At 37.2% G+C, this 17,087-nt stretch overlaps 1 protein-coding gene across 27 annotated transcripts in view; it reads left to right on the forward strand.

Moving 5' to 3' along the window:
- The window catches only part of MPDZ (multiple PDZ domain crumbs cell polarity complex component), a 91,833-nt gene that overhangs the window by 56,638 nt on the left and 18,108 nt on the right, over positions 1 to 17,087 (forward strand). For 10 of the 27 annotated variants that reach the window (XM_085528882.1, XM_085528890.1, XM_085528888.1 and 7 more), the window contains 13 exons: positions 664 to 762; positions 1,221 to 1,398; positions 3,321 to 3,431; positions 3,961 to 4,044; positions 6,463 to 6,564; positions 7,718 to 7,789; positions 12,054 to 12,216; positions 12,808 to 13,004; positions 13,408 to 13,499; positions 13,774 to 13,864; positions 14,187 to 14,264; positions 15,960 to 16,052; positions 16,144 to 16,218. In XM_085528882.1, coding sequence (XP_085385008.1) covers positions 664 to 762; positions 1,221 to 1,398; positions 3,321 to 3,431; positions 3,961 to 4,044; positions 6,463 to 6,564; positions 7,718 to 7,789; positions 12,054 to 12,216; positions 12,808 to 13,004; positions 13,408 to 13,499; positions 13,774 to 13,864; positions 14,187 to 14,264; positions 15,960 to 16,052; positions 16,144 to 16,218 — 1,435 coding nt within the window. Of the gene's footprint in view, positions 1 to 663; positions 763 to 1,220; positions 1,399 to 3,320; positions 3,432 to 3,587; positions 3,938 to 3,960; positions 4,045 to 6,462; positions 6,565 to 7,717; positions 7,790 to 12,053; positions 12,217 to 12,807; positions 13,005 to 13,407; positions 13,500 to 13,773; positions 13,865 to 14,186; positions 14,265 to 15,959; positions 16,053 to 16,143; positions 16,219 to 17,087 lie in introns of those variants that run through there. The other 17 variants (XM_085528906.1, XM_085528897.1, XM_085528899.1 and 14 more) reach the window with 8 other exon arrangements.

Here is a 17,087-nt window from a genome sequence, read left to right on the forward strand (position 1 = left end):
CAAAACAGAGTATGTTGGCTTTAGCTAGCAAATTTTTATAAGATTATTTTACAGGTATTTATTTTTTCCAGTAAAAAGACTCTGTGCTGTCCAGTCCTAAATTTCTTTTTAAATACAACACGATTTTGATTTATGTATTGCCACAAATAATCAGTGCTTCTGATATGAGAATTTGGCATTGATATTCTATCCAAAATATGTATGGCAGAGAATTAATTTTACTGTTCTTTGTGTTGCTTTTAAAGACTCAGTTGCTACAGGCCAAAATAAGCAATAACAGTTTTTTTAAAATTTGAATCTTATTGTTTTGCACTAAGTAATTAATAAGTAATAATAATTACTTATTATTAATGGTGCAGTATTAACTATTAGTACTTACCTTCAGCTTTGATTTAGTTCTAGTTTCTGCATACAGGGTCTTTTAACCTGTAGTTGTTGGTTAGTAGAACTTAGTAATAGAGAGAAATCCTTTAGGAATCGCTGTGTATGATATGTGTTCCAACAGGTTTCTGATATGGAAATTCTATGTACTGATAAAAATTGTAGTAAAATTGTATTTCTGGTAGAAATACAATGCTGACACTATCCAGTACCTGATTTTTTTTCATGGGAATACAGTAATTTTATGGAATTTTTCAAAATGAATTCCATGTTCCTGTTTAGCACCAGGGAAATTCCAGAGCTCCCAGAACGTGAAGAGGGGGAAGGAGAAGAAAGTGAACTTCAAAATGCAGCTTTCAGTAACTGGAACCAACCCAGAAAGTAAGTATAGATCTTGTACAATAAATAATCTAATCTGAAATCCAAAAATTTTGAAACCTGATGCAGTTTAAGAAGAATAAGAAAACAGAACTAGTGCAGTTTATGTGTGTTGTTTGTTACAGACATAATTCACTGCTGATTTTTACTGCCTTTGGGCTGAATCTCTGCAATCCAGTGTTTAATTGCTTTGGTAAATTTTTCTTTATTGGCTTACTGTTTGCAACCCAGTAAGAGGAGTTGAAGATAAATTTTTTATTAGAAGCCAAAGTAAATGGAGCCAATAGTAGTTACAACTTTCTGAGCAATCTAATAGATAATTCACAATGAAGGAAAAACAGTAAATTGCCAAAGTTATTCCTGAATGTTTTTAAATGATTATGCCAATCTAGGGGTCTTCAGTGGTTGGCATTGTTGCATTTTAGACTTCATTTATTTTGCTCCTTGTTTTATCACAACAGAGTTGAACTATGGAGAGAGCCTGGCAAGTCGTTGGGGATCAGCATTGTTGGAGGACGAGGGATGGGCAGCCGCCTGAGTAGTGGGGAAGTGATGAGAGGGATCTTTATCAAACACATCCTGGAAGACAGCCCAGCTGGCAAGAATGGAACGCTGAAAACTGGAGATCGGATTGTCGAGGTACCAACCAAGTGCCTTTCAGTTGCAGTACCCCCGGCATCTCAGGAGTCCCAGAAGTAGCTGTTTGCTCCTGGTCTGACCACACTGCAATTGATCCAGCTAGGACTTCTTGAGCTGTACAGTGTATTGCTGTGTTACAAACGCAGCAGCGCCATCTACTGATGTTTTTGTGCCGGCAGTTTTTTTTTTGTTTTGGTTTTTTTTTTCAGGTTGTATTTATAGCCTGAAGCATAAATGGCTGGCTGTGTGTGCAGAGGCCTACAAAGCTAGTAGTTCAACCTGCATTTCATAGAACGTGTAAGCTAGAAAGTTTTACCTTTGCATACTTGTGCATTTTAGGAGTTGAGGAAGACGCTGTTTTCTTCCTGTTGAGATGTAGGAAAATGAATCTGATGCAGAGGTGTTGTAGGGAAGTTGAGAGTATTGTGTTCATATGGTGTTGCAGAGAAGAGTTCATCTAGATTCATCTCCTGCTTACATAATTCTTACGCAATGATTTCTGCATTCTTGCTCAATAATTTTGAAACAAAGATCTTTTGGTGATGGTTATAAGTAGACACTAACACATGTATCCAGTGTCATGCCTCTGGGAGCTACACTCCTTTTCAGCATGATGGATTTTAGCTGACTGCCTGTCATAAAGAACAAGAGCAACAGAGACCTTAACATTTCACCTGGACTGGACTTCATGTGCTTACCCACTCATATTAAGACTAGTGATATATGGCTTCTACTAGATCCAGATAAAAAGCATTGAAATAATACAGTAACATAGGGCAAGATGGAAGATTTTTTTTTTTTTTTAGTATAAAACAAGTTAGGAAGTGCTTTTTTTTTTTTTTTTTTTTTCTTTTTTCTTTTAACTTGGTGGCCACAAAATTAATCATTATTCAGTGCAACTAAATATCTGAGTTTTTATGAATGCAACAATTGTCTCTGAAAATGATGCTTTTAGAAGTTGATGTGGGTGAGCAAAATTAGTATGAAGTGCATTCATGAAACTGCTTGTGGATGGATGGTTTCATTTTTTTGAGTTGGGGCATTTTTAGGCTTCTCTTTCTGCCAGTGCATTTGCTATTTCAGATGTGGAAAGTTGCAGTTCTGTAGTAATACTGCTGATTTCTAATAGGTTTAGAGTATTTTCTCTCTGTCTCTCTTTTTTTTTTCTTTATGATTTTATGATGGTATTAGTTAAAGAGGCAGGGATAATTCTAGTTATGTAACTTTTTTGTCCAAGAATTGCTACTTACAAATAACCTATCTGCATTAGCTTCTAGCTCTTATTGTGGTCATTGTGAGAATGCTTTACTGATGCTAACTTCACCGTAATGTATTCTTAGCTGGATTACAGGACAAACTGCTATACACAATGACATCTCTGAAAGCAAGAGAAGGAGCAACCAAACAATTTTTTTTCCTTAGTCGTGTTTTCTCCTAGAAGAGAAATGGCTCTGCAGCTCTTACCTAAAAATTTAGCTTCCAGGGAAATGTCTTACAGCTCAATGCATCTTTACATTAATGGTGGTATTGATGGTTATTAAAAAAAAAAAAAAAAAAAAAGGCTGAAAAAAGAGAAAAAAATACACTGTACTGACATAATATCCCCAAAATGAAAGTTTCTGCCACTTAAAAGTTGCAGTGTGTAAATCTTACTAGATACTGGGAAAATGGGTTACTGTCAGTCAAATTTTATGGAAAGTGGTATTTAACAAATACTGCCACTCTGTTCATAATATTGTATTTCTTTTTTTACGTTGCCTGTGGGAAAACATAACGAGCCTGAACCATTATTGCTGAAATCCTTCCCTTCTCCTAGTAACAGAGGTTTGGGCTTAAGTTTTACTTGCAGCCCTCTGATCAGAGCCCAGAGCTCATTCATGATTCTTGTAGCTTTTTGTAATGTTGAGGCCTTCCAATTACAGGTGGATGGAATTGACCTCAGAGATGCCAGCCACGAACAAGCTGTGGAAGCCATACGGAAGGCAGGCAATCCTGTAGTCTTTATGGTACAGAGCATTATAAGCAGACCAAGGGTAAGCATAAAGAATATGAAAAGAGATATGATGTGTAGTAATAGATGAATTGAATGTTCATGGTGGTGGTGTTTGGGAGTGGGATATTTAATCCTGAAAGTTCCATCTTAGCTATTTCAGGAACAGAGATTTGATTTAAATATTATTTCCATTTAGAATGAAATCGATTTGGATTTGGAATAACCCTCCAGCACGCCGTCCTCAAACTATTTTGAAAAGCCTCAAGAATGATAAATTGTTGGGGGGCAGAGTAGGAGTCTTAACTAAAATCAACTCTTAGAGATTGACAGCATGTCAGAGGAGCGCATGCAGAAATACAGCATCTGTTAAAATATTCATTGGACATTAATAAAAGGACATAGAAGTACACAGAAGGTTTCTGTCACTAAGCTGCATGGACATTGCAGACAAAAGCTAATAAGCTTTAATATAGTTGATTTCATCGCTAGAAACTAAAATTCCTCTTTGTAGAGAGTCTGTGTAAGTTGCATGTTTATTTACTAGTTGTCTCATAACTCTTGTTCCCCAGCCAGAGTCTCTTTATAGCCCTTCATCAGCTTCTGCTCTCTGTGAGCAGAAAACTACTAACCCATTTTATCGTCAGTCATCTAAGGTAAAGTTGCATGAAAAAAATCTGTTGAATGTTGGCTGTTGATACTCAAGATACTAAATTAAGGCTTTTGCATTTGCTGTGATGTGAACAAAATGGTCACCATTGAATGTTTAGGCCATTGTTTGGGCTGGAAGTTATTCCATTACTTGATCACCACTTTTCATATTTAGAGAATGCTCTGTTTTTTATTGCAGTTCTTTGTTTGTTTGTTTCTTCTTTGTTTGTTGGTTGTTTCTTGAATGTTTATTAACAAACCTTTGTTTCTCTGTGAGCAGAAGCATTGCAAATGCTCTTTGCTGTACACAAGCTTTGCATTGTGACCTTCTGTAAATGGCATTATATTTATTGTCTTAATCAATGAAACATGCATTTGTACTTCATAAGATCTTAAAGAGCATTTCCTGCCTTCGTTCATGTGCAGTTACCCAGACAGCTAACTGTTTGCACAGTTAGATTTAATATAGCGCTGTAAGGCTGTCGTTTTCAAGTGATGTTGGTAGAAAGTCATATTTGTCCCTTTCGGTTTCTTCTTATGTCATTTAGGCTACTGTAGAAGTTAAGGAGGTCTGAAGCATACTTTAGAATATCTCAGATAGTGCAAGTGGATTGTGAGAAGCTAATTCAGTCATTTTGCTTGCAAGAAATCTCTCATATTTATTCTACAGTGCGTACTTCTGAGTAAGAATTAATCTGTCACCTTGATTATGACACCACCCATTTGGTTATGTTACAGCATTATGCTTTACAGTATGCATGTCTGATATCTCTGCATCCTGGGTATAATAATAAGCAAAGTAAAAAAAAAAAAATAAAAAAATTAGTGGATGTTTTACTTGCTGTAGAATGTGAAAGAAGACATGCTTCATGTGCATTAAAATATAACTGTGTAGACAAACTCATGTGCTCCAAATTTTATCCTCGTGAGCAGTCCCACTTAATACAAGGTAGTTGCACAGATTAGAATTAGAACTAGCATAGGATGTATTTTAGGTGCTTTGCCACTATGAAAAAAATATAAAAGGCATAATTTTGAATTACCGTGGCTGATCTTCTGTTTTCTCCTTTACTAAGTCTGGTGTCTATAAGCAAACTTTTCACGATACTTACTTTAGCTGCATAAAATTAAGACACAGTTGATAATTCTTGGTAGTGGCTGATGTACTGTTGAAACTGTTATAGAACCATTACGCTGACAAATTATTCTTCCCAAACTTCTCTTTACAAAATATGGCATCAGGTGGGAATTATATGTGTAAATAGAAAATCATTTACTGTAGGGCATCATTTACTGTGAGTGGCCTGCCAATGAAGAGAGCTTGTTCATACAGATCTGTACCTTCTTGTGCTGAAGACATTGTAGAACCAAGATGTATTGTCTTATCAAATGACATTACCTTTTGCTTTGCAAAATAATATTTGGGGATAAATGCTTAGTATTTTCAGAAATGGCGAACAGAACTATGTACTTTAAGAAAATCCTGTAACTGCAACGTATATCTGGATTAAACTACCGTGATGTAAATATGTTAGTTGTTGCCGCAAGCCTTTTCCATTTAGCATGTTTCGTTTTTCCAGCAACTTGAAACTTACAGCAACCAGATATTTAGACCACAAACAGATGGATGCACCTATTATAGAAATTATTTTCAAGTACACATTTGACCGTTTTCTCTTTCTTTTCTTGAAGTAGAATGCAGTACTAGAACTGCGTAGGGAGTATAAGTGATGAAATTATATCCTTTGATTTTATTTACATACGAAATAATTTCATTTGTTAAATAACAAGGAACTACCTTACCATATATTGCTTAACAAGAAGACCAGTTTGTTAAAGTACAAATCAGATGCAGAGTGAGGTGTAAAGTCAGAGATGTCTAAGATTATCAGACCTTATATTTTGCAAAGGGCACTGTGAATGCATTACCTTGATATGTAAATCAAATAGTGAGAACTTGTCTGATTTGCAAAATGCAAAGAGCCAAGATATGTACTATGTTATCACTAAGAACTGCTTTTATTCTCATCAAAAAATCTACAATTTCATGATTAAATAACTGAAGGTAAAGCGTATCCCATATAATGAGATACTTGGGCAAAATTGTACAAATACCACAGCAAGTAAATATTACATTGCTTATGCTACTAAAGACTACACTTAATGAATTTTGTGGGCTAGAACATATTGGAGGATCAGTATTTTCCTCTAATCTCTGCTAAGTGCAGCTGGTCAACTTGAGGATACAAATTAAAAATACAGAGCAAATGCAGTTTATCTACCTTTTTGCGTACACACAGAAGTACATTAATTAGATCTTGCATGGTTAGCACAAACTACAAAATAAATAAATTTTGTTTAATGAATCGCAAAGGGTTCACTTAAAATGTTTTTGTTCAGTTTCTGTTATGTTTTTCTTTTAGAACTCTTCCCTGCCTTTCCTGCAGAACTATCTTTTCTGTAGGCCAGCTATCTTCAGCAGCACTAACCCATTTGCTGATTCTTCTCAGTTCAACGCTAACAAGGTTGGATGATGATTAACTGTCTGCTTTTGACTCACCAAACATATGTGTGCTTTTTTTGCCATTAGTATGTCTCTGAATTTAAATTCCTCTGTACTGTATTTGTATAAAATACTGTGCTGATGAAGATGGAAATTCTGTGTAGTGAAATAAAAAGGCACAGACACATACACACAGGTACATACAAGCAGAGAAAATTTGTTTGATAAGTTGAGAGAAACGAGGTCCATTAACTGTAACTACAAAACCTGAATTAAACAGAGCCATCAAAGGAGCAGTTTCTCAATTAGCAAATCAGTCCCTGTGATGTTTGTTAAAATCTCTACCAGAGTGAAAATCTGTCATCAGTGTGCAGTGTTTTGCTGCTCTGTACTTTTGCTATGACATCTTTGCTGTCCCTTTTTTTTTTTTCACTCCCTGCCAGTGAAAGCCCAAGAAATATTGGCTGTGTTGTTTAATGGTGCTGAAAGTACTTTCACTTTTCTTGTTAAAAATTCTTTTAATGTTCCATGGACAGGATACTCATATCTTTGAAAATCTGAAAAAAGTTGGATTTTTTTTTTTTTTTTTTTTTTGTGATTAGTGCTTACAGCGTGTTATTCATGTTCAAGACAGCATTAACCTAACACAGTAATAAATGAAGGCTTAATTCATTTGTGCATGCATTTCTGATTTAAAACAGTAATTGACTGGGAGTGGCTGTATCCTCTATTTTCCCATGTTGCAGTCTGTTGGCTCTCTCAAATGTAAAATGGATTTCTGTGATATGTGGTATATAATTGCATGTACATTTCTGAAATCAATTTGTTCCAGGTATGAGGAAGTGGACGTGTGACATAGCGATGGCTTGTGTTTTATGTATTTTCAAAAAACAATTCTGCAAAAGGTGTATGTTTTTAGAGAAAAAACTGTTTTTGCAGTTTATGCACTGAGATAAGAATGGTCTTTTGTCATCTCTATTAGCTGCTTACAGGTTCGTGTTCAGTAAGAAAGCTTGTAAAGCAAGGTCCTTAATACCTCCTTAAATATTTTTTTTTTTTCATTGACTTTATACATTTGCTGCAGTTAGTAAAATGAAATTGAGTTGTTCGTTATTAACACTTAAGTATTGCCAAAGGTACTGTAACATATGGGTTGCTGTTTTCTGTTGCTGTAGGAGGTATCGAATCCAATTAGGGTTACCTTCCGTTGTTCCCCAACTAACCCTTTTGCTCCCACACCATTCAAGGTTTGTCTTGTTTCTAGTGAGTGGGCGATACTGTATGTGTGTGCTGTGCTTTTGTACATAGCCTGTGTTACCTTCCAGAATCCTGCTTACTCCTCCACTGTGTCTCCTCTGTTGAAAGTGATACTGCTTCAGCTGCCATTTTTAATATTTGTTTGGCTGTGATCAGTGACCCTGATAGCCAAATGGGTTCATGTACTGTATGATGCTTTGCATTTTAAATAATGCAATATGAAATACTGTGCCATGGCACATGACAAGTATTTCATGAGTTAAAGCATTTTACATTTTTTGTATATGGCCTGATTCAGAGAGCCAAAGTCTTATGTGTACATAAACTGAGGGGCCAGCTCCAGTTGCTAGAGACGTGTGACAGGCTGAATTCAGAAGGCAGAAGGTGATCCCCTGTGTCTAAATTGCATAGTGACACCCTTCTTAGCCTTCATCTCCTTCATCTCTTCACAATGAAAAATTTACAGTGCATCTGGAACTCCTCTCTTTTTCATCCCTGCTTTTCACCCCTGGTAAGGCAGAAGTGTGTCACCAACTTTTCTCCTTGTGGGTTACATGCTATTTTGATAGGAAAAGAAAAAACAAAAAACACTTTTGATGTTAATTACTGGTGTTTTCACCCTTCTCTGATTCTGATGGATAAAAATTTCTGTGTTGTAGTTTTGCTGCATCAACTGAGGCTTATGTTTTAGAGTACAATTTGCAGAAATTGTAGTTATTTCTGTAATGCATTGCCTTAGATTGCTTTGGATTTCAAGCACAGGCATGGCATTTTTTTAATGAAATACAAATCTAAACTGTTGGCTTGTGTGCCTTTTTACCATTCTTAAATCTTTCTTAAATCTCAGTATTACAAAGTTGTTAACTTTCCAGTCTTAAGTTGAAAGTGGATTAAAGTTGTCCCAGGTTTATGTTGTTATTCTGTGCCCATTGAACTCTGATAAAGCATTTCAGTGCTCCTGGCTTCTACAGACATTATCTGAGGTGTTATTTTCAAGCTTTGTAATGGAGGATAGTGAAAACTGAAATTACAAGAATAGAGCTATGAAGTACTGCCAACGATTTATGGGCTGGTTCAGATTGGTTCTGTGACTAGTGGGGCAGAGGGATTTCGCAAAAACCTGCAGCTCCAGAAAAGGGAAACAGGGGACCCCAATATAATTAAAAACAGCAGCAACGATCTGAGGAGAAACAAACTAATTTTACTAAATATGGTATCGGAATGCAAGATAACACTCTATAGTACAACATAATTAGAATTGAAGCTAATAAATGTAATGAAAGAGTATCTGAAAGCTGTAGGCCTTACAGTAATACTGAAGTGCTGTGCACAGGTGGTACAGGCAGCAGCCAGGAGAGGCAAAGGAGAAAAGCAAAGCACAGAGAGAAGAGCCCAATCAGGTGACCTTGCCAGGTCTCCTTTTTGACCTGAAAGACCCCCTGGGGAATGCAGTTCTTCTCTTCCAGACAGGTATCTGGAACTGGAGCATTAACACTCGAACTCCCAGTGCACTACATGATGATATGATGTGGAAAACCAATATCCAAAAATCATAATGCCATGACATTCCACCCCTTATTCTGTATCACCACACCTTGTACAAAAAAACCCATAATTAACAAGGATTAAACACACACACATGCAAACATGTGTGTGTATATGAACATATATATATGTATGTGTATTTATGTATATATGTATATATATATATATGTGTGTGTGTGTCTATATCCATATATACATAAATATATATATATGTGTATATATGTGGAATTCCCTTGTGGTACACACTGAACATCCTCATTTTTCTGCATCACCCACCAGGTACACCCAGGTCCCTGAGCATAAACGGTTCCACAAAGAGGCTTACCCTTCCCAGAAGCTGGAAAGACCCAAACTGCTTTTCCCAACATGTTCTTCACATGTACTATAGGGACCTTATTTTCCTTGACAATATCTATGGAGCTGGAAGGGGCATCACGATTAATAGATCCTCAGGTGTTGATCAACCAAGTGGCTTCTGCCAAATGCTTATCCTCATGCTTAAATGTTTCACCACCCATTGCTTTCAACATAGTTTTTAACAACCCGTTGTATCGTTCCGTTTTACTGGAAGCTGGTGGATGATAGTGCAAATAAAAAATCCACTTCATGCCATGATCTTTGGCCCATGTAGAGAATTTTTGAAATGAGTGCCGTTGTCTGACACAGTTCTTTCTGGAGTGCCATTTCACTACAGGACTTGTTTCCCTAAGACCCAATATGGTGTTTCAGGTGGTAGCATGGGGTACTGCGAATGTTTTAAGTCACCCAGTGGTTGCCTCTACCATGGTAATCACACAACACTTACCACTGCGAGACTGTAGCAAGGTATTGTAATCAACCTGCCACTCTTGCCCATGTTTATATTTTTGACATTGCCCTTCCTCCCCCAAGGAGGTTTCCACCACTTGGTTTGTTTACCTGTGTCACATGTTTAGGAAACATTTCAGAAAGGGTAGTTAAACACTGGAATAGGCTTCCTAGGGAGGTGGTTGAATTGCCATCCCTGGATGTGTTTAAGAGCTGTTTGGATGTGGTGTTCAGAGGTATGATTTAGCAGAGGGTTGTTAGAGTTAGGATACTATGGTTAGGCTGTGGTTGGACTTGATCTTTGAGTTCTTTTCCAGCGTGAGTAATACTGTGATTCTGTGTGTCACAGTCATGAATAACCTGTGCAATAGCATCCATAGTTAAGTCCAGCCCTCGGTCTCTAGCCCATTTGTATGTTGCATCCCTTACTTGGTGGCCAGAGGTCTCATGGGCCACCAAGCTAGAAATAACTCACCTCTGTGCTGACAGTCCAAATCTAAATGAGCCACGTTAATTCTGGCAGCTCAATCTACCTGATGGTTGTTTTGTTGTTTCTCAGTAGCCCAACTCTTGGGCACAGGAGGATCTACATAGCGCACCCTTACAGCCATATTCTTTATTCAGGCAGCAATGTCTTTCCACAGTTCAGCAGCCCAAATAGGTTTACCCTTTCTTTGCCAGTTATTTTGTTCCCACTGCTGTAACTACCCCCATAAAGCAATTGCCACCATCTGTGAATCAGTATAAAGCATTGCCCACCTCTCCCATTCAGCAAAATCTAAGGCCAGATGGACCCTTTACCTCTGTGAACTGACTTGATTCTCCTTTAACTTCAGTGGCCTCTGCAACCTGTTGTGTGGGGCTCCACACAGCAGCTTTCCATATCCAGGGCTTCCTCACAATACAACACAATCCATCTGTGAGTGATGCAAATTTATTTTCTTTTTCTGGCAGTTTGTTGTACAACAGGGCCTTTTTAGCAGACAGTACCTCTTCTGCAGGTGATGTTCCAAACTTTTTACCTTCAGGCCTGTCTATGATCAGTAGGTGACATCTAGGATCCTTGGATGGCCGAGGTTCCCTGTCTGAACTCGCTGTGTAATCACTACAATCTACCTAATCCTATTGGCATTGGTAGCATTCCTTTGAACATCCAGTTCAGCACTGGCAGTTGAGGTTTTTTTCTGTAAGGGTAGTAAAACACTGAAACAGATTCCTCAGAGATACAGTGTAGGTCTCATTCCTGGAGACATTCAAGGTCAGATTGTACAGGGCTCTGAGCAGCCTGATCTAACTGCAGGTGCTCCTGTTCATTTTAGAGTAGTTGGATGAGTTGGTCCCTTCCAACTCAAACCATTCTATGATTCTGTGAATTTTAGGCATGAATTCCTTACTTGTTTACTCATGGATTTCTTCATTTTGGTTTTAAATCGTGTTGCATTTTTGATAGCATTGTTCTTTGTTGCAGCTCCCCTTTCTCCTATTTTACTTCCAAAAGGTATTATGGAAAAAAAAAAAAAAAAAAGGACATGGCAGATTTTAGAAATAAAATACAGTATGAGTCTTTTACAAATATGGCATTAAAATGTACGTCTTTAGAAGATACTTCTTTTTCTGACCCTTAAAGCGGCACATAAAACTTTACTGAATTGGGCTTTAATTGTCCTGTTTGCTTCTGAATTCATTCTGGAGTGAAGTTGCCTCGCACCTTGCCTAGTGTTTGTTTCCGTCTTTGATCTCTTGCAGCTTTTCTGTGCTGTGTTACATATTTAGACTTCCAGCTGCTTGGTATTTAAACTTCAAAGCCATAGTCATTGCCTTTTTGATGTTTTTGTATTGCTGTCTTGCTGTACACATAAGTCTGCATTTGCTTAGCCATTACATTTTTCTTATTCTCCACAGGCTTTTGTTCAGTCTGATTCAGAGCCAGAAAAGACTTCGTTTTGTAACTTGCCTCTGCCTCCTCCATCCACATTTTCAGGAATAAGCTGTGATGTTGCACAGTCATCGTCCAGCCAAATTGCAGAGGATATAGAGAAGGAGGATGAGTTTGGTTACAGCTGGAGTAAGCTTATCCTTTGTGATATTTTTTCAAATATGTATTTCTGAAATTGTATTGTTAACAGATGATATGAGGTATCCAGTTTGAACTACTTCATTCTCATGAGTTTTTTTGAGTCTTAAATGTTGCTGTCAGCTTTCACTTGTGGTTGTCAGATGCACAGAGCGAAACACAAAAATGATCCGTTCTTCTAAATTACATATCAATCTCCATGTTTCTCTGTGGTCCAGATTCACAATTTCATATTCAGGACTTCTTCCAGAACTTCGGTTAACGTAGGTAACTGATGGCTGTGATATGTAACATCATGATTCCTGCTAACTGAAAGTGTTCTGGGAGTAAAGACTATCGCTTTTATGTGTGTTTAGTCTTTTTTCTTTAAGTTTTAATGTTATCCGAAGTTAGAAAGAAAAAAGGAGTTAGAGATCATCTAAGACTTATCTGAAGTAAAAATGTGGTGTACAGTTACGACTTTCTCATGCAGTTTGCATTCTGCTGTCGGATACTGTCCATTGGACAATAATTTAAACTCTCCGACTGGATTGTCAGCCTCTAATGCAAATCCAACCTCTGTTTCCCATACCTTTAATTTAGAAAAGATCACACAGCGCTATGGAAGTCTACCAGGAGAACTACACATGATTGAGCTAGAAAAAGGAAGGACTGGTCTGGGACTTAGTCTTGCTGGTAACAAAGACCGATCCAGGATGAGTGTCTTTATAGTGGGCATTGATCCAAATGGTGCAGCTGGCAAAGATGGCAGGTTACAGATTGCAGATGAGTTACTAGAGGTGAGTTCTTGCAATTTTTGTTGAAACTAAAACATATTGACTTAAAATGCACTGACTATTAGATTTTTGGTGGTGTTCTTCAGTGGACCTTGGAATAGGGGACATAAGGCCTTTGCTCTAGACCCTTCATCAGCTTTACTGCCCCCTGGACACACTCAAGGGCCTTAATGTCTTTCTCACAGTGAGGGGCCAACAACTGAACACAGTCTTTGAGGTGCAGCCTCATCAGTGCTGACTGAACTGAATTTAATTGAAATTAAATTGCAAGGAATTTTTTAAGCAAAAAGGAAGTGAAAGCAGGACACAACATACTGCATAACTGTGGTAAAACTGCTGCTTTAGCCATTGATGTGGGAAAACAAATTTTTTATTTGAAAAATAATTACTGCTTTCTTCTTTGTAGATAAATGGGCAAATACTCTATGGAAGGACTCACCAGAATGCTTCATCCATAATCAAATGTGCTCCATCTAAAGTGAAAATAATCTTTATTAGGTAAGTTCCTATTTAAAAAATAAAAAATAAAAAATAAAGTATTTGAATATACTCAGGTTCCTGCACCAATAGTGCTTTTGTTTTATTTTTAATTTTGGGGAGATTGGTATGCTTTTGAGCCCAGTCCATAGGAACTGTTAAAAATATCTTGTGTTTCTGTTTTGATATTTGCATCGTTAATACCAAAAATAATGCAGAAGAAAGAGCCAGACTTAAACATGCTCTAAGTAATATGGTGTTATTTTACTATATTCTATAACTGAATCTCTTGTAGAAATAAAGATGCAGTAAATCAGATGGCTGTTTGCCCTGCAAAGTCAGTAGAGGCTTTACCCTGTTCTTCAGAGACACTTCTGAGCCAAGAGGTTAAGTAAATTTTGTTTTTTTTTATCATCTGACTGACATTCTGACATTGTTCTAGATAGACATGTGCCCTGTATACCCAGCAAATATTGCACATGGTGTAGAAATTCAATGGAAAAATAGAAGAGTTTTAGTACAGGTGCTACATTTACTATACCTTGATCTGTTCTACTTTGTGTTCATCTGAATTACAAAGTAAATGTAGTATTCCTGTGAAGGGAGTCACAGCAGTTTAAATGGATTCATAAAATGATCAGATCCACTTCTTCTGTTGAAAATGTTAATGATGAAAATAGCTGCTCACATTTATATTTTCATTATTAGATTGATACTTCTACATGCTCTGGTGTTTCTCCTGACTTCAGTTCATACAAAAATATTCAGCATGTGGAACTCCCTAAGGTATGTGCTGAGAATTAAATTGACACCAGCCATATTTGTATTTACCAGCTTGCTTTTTTATAATGGAATCCCTCAAGGTGAACAAACTTTGTCCCTTATGTACTGGAAGTCAGACTGGGGATTTCTAGAGTCCTTTTATTCTTCCTTTCTTTTGAGTGAACAAAAAACTTCCCAGATGTTATACCTTCCTTGAAAACATGAGGCGGTTTTCTAACATCGTGTATATTTGCCAAATGCTGTGTGTTGAAGAAGTCATCTCCTGACCTAGTTTTAAAATTTTCAGTAACTAGCTGCTTTGGTTGAACACAGAGAGAGAGGTTTTATGATGCTCTATCTGTTAAATCATTGCCTGAGTTGTTGAAAGTAAATTAATAATCAGCAGATCATGAGCACTAAATTTCACTCCCCAACAATATATATTTGCTGAAACTGTGCAGCTAGAAGAAAATGGCCAAGTGTTTTCTACCTGTGAAACTGCCAAGTGAAGGGTGGAAAACTCTCCTGCTTACTGGCATGGAAAAGACTGCTACATTTAGTCCTTATGTGTCTATAAGGATAGAGTTTGTCTCCATGGTAGGTACCTAGACTTTCCTTGTTAATCAGTACAGTATCTTGTGGATTAAGGTATCCAGATTATTCACTTTTTTCTAAAAACACTGGGGAAATTTCACTCTGTCACATTTACTAATTTAAAAGGAAGAGCATACCTTTTTCCCATCTCTGTATTTTCCATTTCTATATTTTTGTTTTTGTTTTTCTGTGTGAATTTAAGTTTTGTTTGGCTCATTCAGTAGTTTCCAAATGTTTTGTGTTGCTGCTAAAAAGGCTAATGGTATTTCAGGCTACATTAGGCAAATTAGGTCAAAAGAGGCAATCGTTCCCCTCTAGCTGGTGTTGGTATGGCTGCACATGGAATGATATGTCAAATTTTGGATCCTTTGGTATGACAGAAACATTGATCCACTGGAAAGAATCCAACAGAGGGACCACCAAAATGATCAAGGAACAGAATCACTTCTCCCTTGAAGAGAGGTGCAGAGAGGTGACACTGCTCCTCCTGGAAGGAGTCCCAGAGGGAACTTATCATTGTATAAATACCTGTAGGGAGAGTGAAAAGAGCCAGGCCCTTTCGTTGGTTCCCAGTTCCAGGACAAGACTCAGTGCATGCAAACAGGAACCCAGGTGGTTCAATTCGAACATCAGGAAGCACTTTTGTACTGTACAGGTGAACAAGCACTAGAACAGGTTAGGTTGTTCAGAGTGGTAGTGGAGTCTCTTTTCAGGGGTATCTCTGACAGCTACCTAGACATGTTCCTGGGCAGTCTGCTCTAGTTAGCCATACTTCAGCAAAAGTTAGGACTGGAGCCTCCAGAGGTCCCTTCCAATCTCAACTATTCTCTGATTCTATAATTCTTCCAGTTTTTGAATTCAACAACTGTGAAGGTGTTTGACCTTCAGAGTTTCAGAAGAAAGGGGTTTGAATTTAGAATTGCTTCAGATTTATCTTGGTAAGCAATATGCTATTAATAGAGTGGGAAAATCTGCTATTTCAGGAGTAGTTAAAAGAAAACATTGATGCATTGGGAGGACCCAAACTTCTGTTGTTTCTGCAATCTTCACTAGTCTTTTGTGAATGTATTGTAACATTCTGATAAGTGCAGTACCTAACCAATTGCTCATTTCTTTTTATCCCAGGATGAAGGAGGTTTGGGAATTGCCATTAGTGAAGAAGACACAGACAGCGGAGTAGTTATTAAGAGCTTAACAGATCATGGTGCAGCAGCAAAGGTGTGAAAATATTTTAGATCCATATGAAAATCTATATGTACATATTTACTAGCACACAGAGTTTATATTTCTTTTTCTATTTTATTTCCAGGATGGAAGAATCAAAGTTGGGGATCAGATCCTGGCAGTGGATGATGAAATTGTTGTGGGCTATCCAGTAGAAAAGGTGCTTCTGAATTGTAGAATATTGTAGAAATCACACCACTAAATTTAGGCAATGATTATGTCTCAAACAAACTTGTGAGGTTTTGGTGACTCTAACTACATTTTAAAAGTTGGCTAAAGGACCAAAGATCCACAGTTTTTTCCTGGATAAACTACTGCAGTTATAGAGTAAGCTAAAGCCTACATAGGTAAATAGTCTTTGTCTTTACTATGGATGTGATTTTTTTCCTTGTTTTGCATCTAATGAGTAAGAAGCACCTAGTGCTGGAATAAGAGGTATGAACTTTAACTGAATCTTGTCTTTTCACAACTACTCCACTTTAAAAGTATTAGAAACAGTGAAATCAATATGTCTGTAATTCAAACAAGAGAGTTGCTTCAGTGCTGAATCAGGTCATGAACTGAGCTTATATATGTGAAGTGCCTGTAACAAACATGTTGTTATATTCCAAGCCTGATATTTCAACACTATGGCAAAAGCTATTTCCATTCATAAGTACTGATATTTATAATTGATAGATAGATTTTACTAACGTCCAGCTCACTGAACACAGATTAGGCTCTTTAATGAATTAAGGAGGGCGTTTTTCTACTATCTGCCTTGTCACCCAGAAAAGTGATTCTTTTGGCACAAGAAGATTACTTTCCGTTCAGTAAGAAGCAATTAGCAGAGTATCCATCTTATTCTCTGAGAGCACTGCTGTGTCGCAAGCAGTAGATATCTAAGCAGTACTGAAATTATTTGCAGGGAAATGGAAAAAGTTTGAGAGAAAGGAGGAACAGACTGAGTAAGGTTTCATTTCTAAAAAAAAAAAAAAATAATAATAATAATTGGAATGTTTAGAAGGATTTGATGCCTGTGAGACAGTA

Source organism: Coturnix japonica, chromosome Z (assembly GCF_054131305.1).
Source record: "Coturnix japonica strain WE chromosome Z, WE-NBRP24, whole genome shotgun sequence".
In the NCBI taxonomy this organism is placed as follows: Eukaryota; Metazoa; Chordata; class Aves; order Galliformes; family Phasianidae; genus Coturnix; species Coturnix japonica.